Here is a 13,562-nt window from a genome sequence, read left to right on the forward strand (position 1 = left end):
CTTATTTGTAATCCCGTAAGGGTCATATCGAGACCCTTCCGGGATCATTTCTGGATGGTTTTCGGGATCGGTCCGGGATTACGCCGGGGTAATTTCGGGACTTTTTCGGGACTATTTCGGGATCATTTTGGGACCCTTCCGGAATCATTTCTGTATAGTTTACGGGATCCGTCCGGGATCCCGTCGGGGTTATTTTGGAACATTTTCGGGACTATTCCGGAATCATTTCGGGACTATTTTGCGATCATTTGGGGACCCTTCCGGCATCATTTCTGGATGGTTTTCGGGATCCGTGCGGGATCTCGTCGAGGTCATATGGGGACTTTTTCGGGATCATTTGGGGGCTCTTCCGGCATCATTTCTGGATGATTTTCGGGATCCGTCCGGGATATCGTCGGGGTCATTTGGGGACTTTTTCGGGATCATTTGGGGGCTCTTCCGGCGTCATTTCTGGATGGTTTTCGGGATCCGTCCGGGATCTCGCCGGGGTCATTTGGGGACTTTTTCGGGATCATTTTGGGGCTCATCCGGCATCATTTCTGGATGGTTTTCGGGATCCGTCCGGGATCCCGTCGGGGTCATTTCGGAGCTTTTTCGCGACTAATACGGGATCATTTGGGAACCCTTTCGGCATCATTTCTGGATGGTTTTCGGAATCCGTCCGGGATCCCGTCGGGGTCATTTCGGGACTTTTTCGCGACTAATACCGGATCATTTGGGAACCCTTTCGGCATCATTTCTGGATGGTTTTCGGGATCCGTCCGGGATCCCATTAGGGTAATTTCGGGACTATTAGGGGATCATTTGGGAACCTTTCCGGCATCATTTCTGGATAATTTTCGGGATCCGTCCGGGATGCCGACGAGGTCATTTCGGGACTATTTCGGGATCATTTGGGATACCTACCGGCATCATTTCTGGATGGTTTTTGGGATTCGTCCGGGATTCCGTCGTGGTCCTTTCGGGACTCTTTTTCGACTAATATGGGATCATTTGCGGACCCTTTCGGCATCATTTCTGGATAGTTGTCGGGATCCCGTCACGGTCATTTCGGGACTATTAGGGGATCATTTGAGGACCTTTCCGGCATCATTTCTGTATTGTTTTCGGAATCCCTTCGGGATCCCGTCAGGGTCATTTTGGGACTTTTTCGGGGCTAATACGGGATCATTTGGGGATCCTCTAGGGTTGTTTCGTGACTTTTTCTGTTTTATTTCGGGATCATTTGGGGACCCTTCCGGCATAATTTCTTGATGGTTTGCCGGATCCATCAGGGTCATTTCGGGACCATTTTGGGATCATTTGGGGACCCTTCCGAGATCATTTCTGGATCCGTCCGGGATGCCGTAGGAGCCATTTCGGGATTTTTTGTTACTTTTCCGGGATAGTTTTTGGACCCTTCCGGGATCATTTCTGGATCTGTGCGGGATCTCATCTGGGTCATTTCCGGACTATTTCGGGATCATTTTGGGATCCTTCCGGAATCATTTCTGTATGGGTTTCGCGATCCGTCGTTGATTCCCTCGGAACCTTTTCTGGAGTATGTCGGGGTCCTTTGGGGACTTTTTCGGGATCATTTGGGGCTCTTCCGGCATCATTTCTGGATGGTTTTCGGGATCCGTGCGGGATCTCGTCGGCGTCATTTGGGGACTTTTTCGGGATCATTTGGGGGCTCTTCCGGCATAATTTCTGGATGGTTTTCGGGTTCCGTCCGGGATATCGTCGGGGTTATTTGGGGACTTTTTCGGGATCATTTGAGGGCTCTTCCGGCATCATTTCTGGATGGTTTTCGGGATCCTTCCAGGATCCCATCAGGGTAATTTCGGGACTATTAGGGGATCATTTGTGGACCTTTCCGGCATCATTTCTGGATAATTTTCGGTATCCGTCCGGGATGCCGACGAGGTCATTTCGGGATTATTTCGGGATCATTTGGGATACCTACCGATCATTTCTGGATGGTATTTGGGATTCGTCCGGGATCCCGTCGGGGTCATTTCGGGACTTTTTCTCGACTAATACGGGATCATTTGCGGACCCTTTCGGCACAATTTCTGGATAGTTGTCGGGATCCGTTCGGGATCCCGTCACGGTAATTTCGGAACTATTAGGGGATCATTTGAGGACCTTTCCGGCATCATTTCTGGATAGTTTTTTGAATCCTTTCGGGATCCCGTCAGGATCATTTCGGGGCTTTTTCGGGATCATTTAAGGATGGCTTTCAGGATTCGTCCGGGAACCCGTCAGGGTAATTTCTGGACTTATCCGAGACTATTTCGGGATCATTTTGGGACCTTCCCAAGATGATTTCTGGATGGATTTCGGGATTTGTCCGGGATGGCCTCAGGGTCATTTTGAGACTATTAGGTGAGCATTTGAGGACCGTTCCGGCATCACTTCTGGATGGTTTTCGGTATCCGTTCAGATTTCCGTCGGAATAATTGCGGGACTTTTTCGGGATCATTGGGGTCCCTTCCGACATCATTTCTGGATGGTGTTTGGGATTCGTCCGGCATCCCGTCGGGGTCATTTCGGGACTTTTTCTCGACTAATACGGGATCATTTGCGGGCCCTTTCGGTATCATTTCTGGATAGTTGTCGGGATCCGTTCGGGATCCCGTCAGGGTCTTTTCGGAACTATTGGGAGATCATTTGAGGACCTTTCCGGCATCATTTCTGGTTAGTTTTCGGGATCCATTCCGGGTCCCATCATGGTCATTTCGGGACTTTTTCGGCATCATTTAAGATTGGTTTTCAGAATTCGTCCGGGATCCGTCAGGGTAATTTCTGTACTTTTCCCAGACTATTTCGGGATAATTTTGGGACCCTCCCAAGATCATTTCTGGATGGATTTCGGGATCTGTCCGGGATGCCGTCAGGGTCATTTTGGGACTATTAGGTGATAATTTGAGGACCTTTTCGGCATCACTTCTGGATGGTTTTCGGTATCCGCTCAGGATCCCGTCGGAATTATTGCGGGACTTTTTCGGGATCATTTGGTGTCCCTTCCGGCATCATTTCTGGATGGTTTTTGGGATTCGTCCGGCATCCCGTCGGGTTCATTTCGGGCCTTTTTCTCGACTAATACGGGATCATTTGCGGGCCCTTTCGGCATCATTTCTAGATAGTTGTCGGGATCCGTTCGGGATCCCGTCAGGGTCTTTTCGGAACTATTAGGTGATCATTTGAGGACATTTCCGGCATCATTTCTGGATAGTTTTCGGGATCCTTTCGGGGTCCAGTCAGGGTCATTTCGGGACTTTTTCGGGATCATTTAGAGATGGCTTTCAGGATTCGTCCGGGAACCCGTCAGGGTAATTTCTGAACTTTTCCGAGACTATTTCGGGATAATTTTGGGACCTTCCCAAGATCATTTCTGGATGGATTTTGGGATCAGTCCGGGATGCCGTCAGGGTCATGTTGGTATTAGGTGATCATTTGAGGACCTTTCCGGCATCACTTCTGGATGGTTTTCGGTATCCGATCAGGATCCCCTCGGAATCATTGCGGGACTTTTTCGGGATCATTTGGGGTCCCTCCCAAGATCATTTCTGGATGGATTTCGGGATCTGTCCGGGATCCCGTCAGTGTCATTTAGGGGTGCGTTCGAGATCCCGTCAGGGTCATTTCGGGACTTCTTCGGGACAATATCGGGATCATTTCTGGATGGTTTATGGGATCCGTCCATGACCCCTTAAGGGTCATTTCGGGACTATTAGGTGATCATTTGAGGACCTTTCCGGCATCACTTCTGGATGATATTCGGTATCCGTTCGGGATCCCGTCGGAATCAATGCGGGACTTTTACGGAATCATTTGGGATTCCTTCCGGCATCATTTCTGGATGGTTTTCGGGATTTGTCCGGGATCCCGTCGGGGTTATTTCGGGACCTTTTCGGAGCTAATACGGGATCATTTGGGGATCCTCTAGGGGTCGTTTCGTGACTTTTTCTGTATTATTTCGGGATCATTTTGGGATCCTTTCGGCATAATTTCTTGATGGTTTGCCGGATCCATCAGGGTCATTTCGGGACCATTTTGGGATCATTTGGGGACCCTACCGAGATCATCTCTGGATCCGTCCGGGATGCCGTAGGAGCCATTTCGGGATTTTTTGTTACTTTTCCGGGATAGTTTTTGCACCCTTCCGGGATCATTTCTGGATCTGTGCGGGATCCCATCTGGGTCAATTCCGGACTATTTCGGAATCATTTCTGTATGGTTTTCGCGATCCATCGTGGATCCTCTCGGAGCCATTTCGGAACTTTTTCTGGAGTTAGTCGGGATAATTTAGGGACCCTTCCTGGATATTTTCTGGATGGTTTTTGAGATCCGCCCGGGAGCCCGTCAGGGTCATTTCGGAACCTTTTCGGGATCATTTTGGAACACCTTCAGGGATCATTTCTGTGTGGTTCTCTACGTACGTCTAGAATCGTGTCGCTCTCATTTCGGGTTTTTTTGGGACTATTCGGGTAACTTTTGGAGACCCTTTCGGGGCATTTCTGGATGGTTTTCGGGATCCGTCCGCGATAGCGTTGGGGTCATTTCGTAGCTTTTTCTGGATAATTTCGGGATCATTTGGGATCCTATCAGGTTATCAGCTCATTTAGTTCTTTTTTTTACTCAATTACAAAAATAAAATGCATTAGACAGAAAACAAAATTTTAAACAGATAATAAGCAGGCTAACGCGAATAGCCCATATATTTAAAATTTTCCTTGCGGACGGGGCCGCGGGTAAAGGCTAGTATATTATATATTATAAATGGGAAAGTTTGGATGTTAAGATGTTTGGATGTTTGGATGTTTGTCCAGACGTTTGTCTTTGTGACTCAATAACGCAAGAACGGCTGGACCGATTTGGGTGACATTTTGCACACATATAGTCAATAGTCTAGAAGGATCTACTAGCTATATATTTTTCAAACAGGGCGTGGTCCCCGCCCCCTAGGAACAGTTATAATTTAATTATTATATTTTTTCGTCTTTGCGACTGAATCACGCCAGAATGGCTACACGGATTTTGATGAAATTTGGGACACAGACAGTAGTCTACTAGCGAAATTTTTTTCGAACATGGAAAGAGGGGTGGGGGTCCCACGACCCCTTCGAGAAATTATTTTTCATAATTTTTACACATTATAACTTTACGTATACTGGCCTTCACCAATATCACAGACTCAAGGGGTCAAATAAGTCGAGGGCTTACAAAGTAAGCAGTGACACTCTCCGCCCGCCCGCCCCCTCTTTTATCCCCCTCTGGTGTAAAATCTATAAATTGTTATAACTCAATATAAATTTTCTCCTAAATCAATAGTTTTTGGTATCTGGTACATACAGAACGAGATCTAGACAATTTTGGAGGAACGATCAGTGGTCCTCTCCTCTACTCCCGCCATCCGCCCTCCATCAATTGTTTTTATTAGCACGCTTTTATTAGCTTTACCTGTATGTTTCTATGTAACTTTTTATTCGCTCCAATGCGCCTGCTGCCTTATTAACATGGTTTTATAATTAGCTTCACCTTATTTGTAATCCCGTAAGGGTCATATCGAGACCCTCCGGGATCATTTCTGGATGGTTTTCGGGATCGGTCCGGGATTACGCCGGGGTAATTTCGGGACTTTTTCGGGACTATTTCGGGATCATTTTGGGATCCTTCCGGGATCATTTCTGTATAGTTTTCGGGATCCGTCCGGGATCCCGTCGGGGTTATTTTGGGACATTTTCGGGACTATTCCGGAATCATTTCGGGACTATTTCGCGATCATTTGGGGACCCTTCCGGCATCATTTCTGGATGGTTTTCGGGATCCGTCGGGGATCCCGTCGGGGTACTTTCGGGATCATTTGCGTACCTTCGAGAGATAAATTCTTGATGGTTTCCGGGATCATTACGGGACTTTTTCGGGGTCAGTTTGGGTCCTTTCCGTAATCATTCCTGGATGGTTTTAGGGATCCGTCCGGGATCCCGTCGGGACAATTTCGGGGCTATTTCGGGATCATTAGGGGTATCTTCCGGCATCATTTCTGGATGGTTTACGGGATCCGTCCGGGATCCCGTCGGTGTCATTTCGGGACCATTTGGGGTCCATTCCGGCATCATTTCTGGATGGTTTTCGGGATCCGTCCGGGATCCTGTCGGGGTCATTTTGGGACTTTTGCGGGATCATTTGGAGTCTCTTCCGGCATCATTTCTGGATGGTTTTCGGGATCCGTCCGGGATCCCGTCGGTGTCATTTCGGGACCATTTGGGGTCCATTCCGGCATCATTTCTGGATGGTTTTCGGGATCCGTCCGGGATCCTGTCGGGGTTATTTTGGGACTTTTGCGGGATCATTTGGGGTCTCTTCCGGCATCATTTCTGGATGGTTTTCGGGATCCGTCCGGGATCCCGTCGATGTCATTTCGGGACTATTACGGCATCATTTGGGGTACCTTCCGGCATAATTTCTAGATGGTTTTCGGGATCCATCCGGGATCCCGTCGGGGTCATTTCGGAACTTTTTCTCGACTAATACAGGATCATTTGGGGAACCTTTCGGCATCATTTCTGGATGGTTTACGGGATCCGTCCGGGATCCCGTCGGCGTCATTTTGGGACTTTTGTGGCATTTCTGGATGGTTTACGGGATCCGTCCGGGATCCTGTCGGGGTCATTTTGGGACTTTTGCGGGATCATTTGGGGTCTCTTCCGGCATCATTTCTGGATGGTTTATGGGATCCGTCCGGGACCCTGTCGGGGTCATTTTGGGACTTTAGCGGGATCATTTGGGGTCTCCTCCGGCATCATTTCTGGATGGTTTTCGGGATCCGTCCGGGATCCCGTCGATGTCATTTCGGGACTATTTCGGCATCATTTGGGGTACCTTCCGGTATCAATTCTAGATGGTTTTCGGGATCCGTCCGGGATCCCGTCGGAGTCATTTCGGAATTTTTTCTCGACTAATACAGGATCATTTGGGGACCCTATCGGCATCATTTCTGGATGGTTTTCGGAATCCGTCCGCGATCCCGTCAGGGTCATTTCGGGACTATTTCGGGATAATTTGGGGTACCTGCCGGCATCATTTCTGGATGGTTTTCGGTATCCGTCCGGGATCCCGTCGGTGTTATTTTGGGACCATTTGGGGTCCATTCCGGCATCATTTCTGGATGGTTTTCGGGATCCGTCCGGGATCCTGTCGGGGTAATTTTGGGACTTTTGCGGGATCATTTGGGGTCTCTTCCGGCATCATTTCTGGATGGTTTACGAGATCCGTCCGGGATCCTGTCGGGGTCATTTTGGGACTTTTGCGAGATCATTTGGGGTCGCTTCCGGCATCATTTCCGTATGGTTTTCGGGATCCGTCCGGGACCCTGTCGGGGTCATTTTGGGACTTTAGCGGGATCATTTGGGGTCTCCTCCGGCATCATTTCTGGATGGCTTACGGGATCCGTCCGGGATCCTGTCGGGGTAATTTTGGGACTTTTGCGGGATCATTTGGGGTCTCTCCCGGCATCATTTCTGGATGGTTTTCGGGATCCGTCCGGGATCCTGTCGGGGTCATTTTGGGACTTTTGCGGGATCATTTGGGGTCTCTTCGGGCATCATTTCTGGATGGTTTACAGGATCCGTCCGGGATCCTGTCGGGGTCATTTTGAGACTTTTTCGGGATCATTTGGGGTCTCTTCCGGCATCATTTCTGTATGGTTTTCGGGATCCGTCCGGGGTCCTGTTGGGGTCATTTTGGGACTTTTGCGGGATCATTTGGGGTCTCTTCCGGCATCATTTCCAGATGGTTTTCGGGATCCGTCCGGGATCACGTCGGAGTCATTTCGGAACTTTTTCTCGACTAATACAGGATCATTTGGGGACCCTTTCGGCAACATTTCTGGATAGTTTTAGGGATCCGTTCGGGATCCCGACGGGGTTATATCGGGACCATTTGGGGTACCTACCGGCATCATTTCTGGATGGTTTACGGGATCCGTCCGGCATCCTGTCGGGGTCATTTTGGGACTTTAGCGGGATCATTTGGGGTCTTCTCCGGTATCATTTCTGGATAGTTTCCGGATCCGTCCGGAATTCCGTCGGCGTAATTTCGGGACTATTAGGGGGTTATTTGGGGACCTTTCCGGCATCATTTCTGGATAGTTTTAGGGATCCGTTCGGGATCCCGACGGGGTCATATCGGGACCATTTGGGGTACCTACCGGCATCATTTCTGGTTGGTTTTCGGGATCCGTCCGGGATCATTTCGGGATCATTTGGGTACCTACCTTCATCATTTCTGGATGATTTTCGGGATCCGTACGGGATCCCGTCGGGTCATTTCAGGACTTTTTCGGGATCCGCCCGTGATCCCGGCGGGGTAATTTCGGGACTATTTCGGGATCATTTGGGGTACCTAGATGGATAGTTTTCGGGATTCGTCCGGGATCCCGTCTGGATCATTTCAGGACTTTTTCGGGATCATTTGGGTATCCTCCGGCCACTTTTCTAGATGGTTTTTGGTATCCGTCCGGGATACCGTCAGGGTAATTTCGGGACTATTTGGGGATAACTTGGGAACCTTTCCTGCATCATTTCTGGATAGTTTCCGGGATCCTTCGGGGATCCCGTCAGGGTCATTTCGGAACCCGCGACTAATGCGGGATCATTTGGGGACCCTTTCGCCATCATTTCCGGATGGTTTTCGTGATCCGTCCGGGATACCGTCAGGGTAATTTCGGGACTATTTGGGGATAACTTGGGAACCTTTCCGGCATCATTTCTGGATAGTTTCCGGGATCCGTCGGGAATCCCGTCAGGATCATTTCGGAACTATAAGGGGATCATTTTATTTTTCATCTTTCTTTAAGGGGATCATTTCACCTTCCAGCATCATTTCTGTATACTTTTGGGGATCCGTCCGGGATCCCGACGGGGTCATTTCTGGCCTATTTCGGGATCATTTTGGGGTACCAACCGGCATCATTTCTGGATGATCCAAGGTCATTTCCGGGATCCGTCCGGGATCCCATCGGGGGAATTTCGGGAATTTTTCGGGATCATTTGGGGTCCCTTCCGGCATCATTTCTGGATCGTTTTCGGGATCCGTCCGAGATCCCGTCGGGTTTATTTTTTTACTTTTTCGGGAAAATGTCAGCAAATTTCGAGACTGTTCTTGGATCATTTGGGGATCCTTCAGGGATAATTTCTGGATGGTTTTCGGGATCCCGTCGGGGAAATTTCGGGACTTTCACGATTAATTCGGGGTCAGTTGCCCTTAAAGATCATTTCTGGGTAGTTTTCGGGATCCGTCCGGGACCCCGTCAGGGTTATTTCGCGCCTTTTCGGGACTATTTCGGGATCATTTTGGGACCCTTCCGGGATAATTTCTCTACGATTTTCGGGATCTGTTCGGGATTCCTTCGTAGTTTTTTCGCGACTTTATCTGGGATAAATTGCGGACCCTTTAGAGATCAATTCTGGATGGTTTTCGGTATCGGTCTGGGATCCCCTCAAGGTCATTTCGGGACTTTTTCGGGACTATTTCGGAATCATTTTGGGACCCCTCCGGCAAAATTTCTGGGGGATTTTCGGGATCTGTCCGGGATCCCGACGGAGTTTTTTCGGGACTTTTTCCGGACTATTTCTGGATTATTTGCGGACGTTTCAGAGCTCAGTTCTGGATGATTTTCGGGATCTGTCCGGGATCCCGTCGGAGTTATTTCGGGGTAATTTTAGGACCCTTCCAGGATAATTTCTTCATGATTTTCGGGATGGGTCTGAGTTTTTCGTGACTTTCGGGACTATTTCGGGATCATTTGCGGAACCTTCAGAGATCAATTCTGGATGGTTTGTGGACTTTTCCGGGATCATTTGGGGATCCCTCCAGAGTCATTTCTGGATGGTTTTCGGGATCCCGTCAGGGTCATTTCGGGCCTTTTTCGTGACTACTATTTCGGTATCATTTTGCGACTCCTCCGGGATAATTTCTGGGCGATTTTCGGGATTTGTCCGGGATCCCGTCAGAGTTTTTTCGGGACTTTTTCGGACTATATCGGGATCATTTGCGGACCGTTCAGGAATCAAATTTGGATGGTTTTCGGGATCCGTCCGGGATCCCGTCAGGGTCATTTCGGGACTTTTCGTGACTACTTCGGGATTATTTTGGGACCCTTCCGGCATCATTTCTGGATAGTTTTCGAGATTTGTCCAGGATCCCGTCGGCATCATTTCGTGACTATTTGGTGTCATTTAGGGACACTTCCGGGATCATTTTAGGTCTCTTCGAAACCGGTAATTCAGCACACATGGCCGTGGATTTACGGCAAATTATTCGTAATTAAAATTCGGTATGTTTTATCTTTAATATATCACAGCTTTTTCGTTCTATTTTTAAATGAATCCTGTAACGAACTATTACAACTATAATTAAAATTTTTGTAATATTTTAACCAACTAAATACCCGAAAAAGCAACACTGCTTTTATTCAAAACCTTCTTTTTGGTTTTAGCTAATTGTAGTTTCACTCCTTTGTTCTATGAGTAGTAATTCTTTCACCCCTATCATATCAATTAATTTAACTTAGAAACAAAATGTATTTTTTTTAATTCGAAAAAAGTGTATTGTACTATTCATGTAAGCGTGCCCATCAGCTCAGTTAGTTCTTTTTTTTTACTGTATTAAAAAATAAAATACATTGACAGAAAAAATTTTTAAACAGACAACTTGATAAACAGGCTAACGTGAATAGCACATATATTTTATTTTCTCCTTGCGGACGGGGCCGCGGGTAAAGGCGAGTGATATATATATTAAGAAACTTCGAATACAGCAAAACAAGGCAATGCGATTTATTTTAAAATGTCCTCCAAGAACGCCAAAGATTGTAATGCTCAATAGATTAAACTGGCTTAGTATTAAACAGTCAGTTAGTTATTTCACATTGAAATTTATACACCAACTTAGGTTAGGAATGTTACCGAATTACCTGAGTAGTAAAATACATTATAATCATGAAATCCACAATTATGGAACTAGAAATTGCAATAATATAAGACTGCCTAGAATAAGAACTGAGTTCGCCAAAAGGTCTCTTGAATATTTAGGGTATAAAATGTATAATGAGTTACCTTCTGATTTGAAAGACTGTGAAAATATTAGTAAGTTCAAAGAAAAATTGTTTTTATATTGTACGTCACTAAATGTGACATGAGTATTTATGTTTAATCTCTTATTTTAACCTAAACTAGGTCTTAAAGACCGTAATAATAAATAAAATTAAAAAAAAATAAAAAAATAAAAAAATAAAATAAAAAAAAAATAAAAAAAAAAATACGCTACCAAAAATATGGAGAGAGGTGTCAAACGACGCGTATTAATCTCGAGAACAATAATCCGATGGCGGAAAAAAAATGTTTATCTCTGTCCGGAGACATTTGCATTTGAAGTTGGCGATTTCCATGTGGTTGTTGTTGTGTTGTATCCCCAAAAAAAATTGTGCATCACCGTGGCGGTAGCCACGGTTATACCACACATCCGGACTTGGCATGGCGTAGCCCAGGGTTATTTTTTATAATCGCGGCCGAAGGCCGCCAACGCAGAAAGGTGTTCTGCGCAAAAAGACTATGGATCCGACCCCCGGTTTCGGAGGTACCCGCGGGTCTTTTTTCGGTTTTTCGTTAATATCTTTTGAACGCGTTTTATTTTCCGCCTTCGGATTATTAATACTGATGTCAAGACGCGTCGTTTGACACCTCTCTCGATATTTTTGGTAGCGTATTAGCAGTCGACCCCTCAACTAGACTATTACCCAAATTTTAAGGGAAACTACTTTGTAAGTTTTATTTTAATTTTGTCAGCCACTTACTGTGATCATCCGTTGAACCTGCTACACTTTCGCATAAATGTTCTAGCAATTTATAAATGTCTTTAAAGCTTCCACGTCCAGTTTCACCATCTCCACAACCACCGTTGTCCAACACATTTTTCGACATTATTTATACGCATGTATGTATGTATATCTCTAATTTTGGCCTGCAGGCTCCCAAGCCAAAAGCACTTTTTACAGCAAATTAAAAACAGCTAACACAACTTCAAATAGCACAAGGAGATGCATTTTTCTATCTACAGTACTTCAATGTATATACGTATGCATGCGTGTATTATTTTGTTATTATTTAAAGACAAATTTTGCGATGGACACTAATAGTATAAGGCTTGCTATTTCGTCACCAGCTGTGTACCTTTTCCCTCGTTTGGGGCACCTTAAATGCAAACCATCTGCATTCTTCCACAGCGAACTTATAACGGTTCTAAAAACAGCACCACGACTTTGTTGGATGCTTAATGCATTTATTTGGAAATTCTTTTCAAATTAGTTAAGGAAACTTTATTGTGCTAAACCATTAGGCAACCAAAAAAATCTAAACAGAATTTCGCAAATTATTTTGAATTGTGGAATCTAAACAAATCACTGTGAATTGCTCAACTATGCTGCCAGTTTTTTGTTGAGTAATACCGATCCCATTGTGAATTTATACAATTGGCGAATGTTTGACAATAACGTTCACAATAGTAAACAGCCTCGGTCACCTGTTCAATCGCTGCTCGATTACTCAAATCATTTTCTCAATATTGTTTTTCAAAAATTTTTGGTAGACCACTGGTATATTGCATTATTTACATATTTTAAAATCTTTGCTTAACTGGCTGCTCACATTTAATCTTTTAACTAGATTTTAGAAATTCTGTGGTCACAAACCATTATCGCCTAACTTGAGTTCGGACAAAATTTAGTTATTAGTGCCAGCATGTTCAGCGTAATCGGTCTATGGGTCATCCATGGCGGCCATGGCGGCAATGTTGATCAAATAGGCAGACAAGTGAAGCGCCGCCGCCGCCGCCGCTTAGTTTGTACCAGAGGTTTGCGCCGATCACTTTATAGGCGGCGGCGGCGTAGGCTCTATTATATACCGACGGCAGCGGCGGGACCGGCGCGCCGACAAAGTAATCGGCGTAAGCCTTTAAATGATGGACTCCAGAGTATCACATTGTCCACAACTAATAAATATGGAAACATACTGCTGACGTCAATGGTATGTTGGGCGATCTAGAACAATATCATAAAAAAATTGCGGATGAGTATCTGGGATGCTTGTAACGCGATAATTAAAAAAAAATAACATGGTGATCAAAAGGAATAAAAACAAAAAGGCAACTCTTAGAGACCAATTATACAGCGAACAACGGGACATTAATATGGCTAAGCAGCTAAAGGCATCTGCCTTTGCACTCATATGAATGTTGGAGATTCGAGTTCAACGCTCAGCTCCCGAAAAGCTAGCTGATGAAGAAGTGAAATTCAGAAACATGTCCTAGTAACTATCGCCGTTTGTAAACTTACAATTTTCCTCTAATATCAATAACAAAAAAAAATAATATTTGGAAAGGTTTTGTTTATATGTGTTCAAGGAAATAGACGTTTCTGCCATTTCGGAAAGATCCGGGGTTTTTGCCACAAAATCTCGCATATCGTTCAAAAAAGGCGGGATGGCCTAGAAGATCGCATGTCGTCATAACAAATCGTTCCC

At 45.8% G+C, this 13,562-nt stretch overlaps 1 protein-coding gene across 2 annotated transcripts in view; it reads right to left on the minus strand.

The window, feature by feature from the left end:
- Grip91 (gamma-tubulin complex component 3) overlaps positions 1 to 12,452 on the minus strand; it is a 60,132-nt gene extending 47,680 nt beyond the window's left edge. The window contains exon 1 of one of the 2 annotated variants that reach the window (XM_067786065.1): positions 11,839 to 12,452. In XM_067786065.1, coding sequence (XP_067642166.1) covers positions 11,839 to 11,966 — 128 coding nt within the window. In that variant the 5' untranslated portion in view covers positions 11,967 to 12,452. The remainder of the gene's footprint in view (positions 1 to 11,838) is intronic. The other variant, XM_067786066.1, reaches the window with a different exon arrangement.
- Between the last annotated feature and the right edge of the window lie 1,110 nt (positions 12,453 to 13,562).

The sequence above is a fragment of the Eurosta solidaginis genome, chromosome 4, assembly GCF_040869045.1.
Source record: "Eurosta solidaginis isolate ZX-2024a chromosome 4, ASM4086904v1, whole genome shotgun sequence".
Classification (NCBI taxonomy): Eukaryota; Metazoa; Arthropoda; class Insecta; order Diptera; family Tephritidae; genus Eurosta; species Eurosta solidaginis.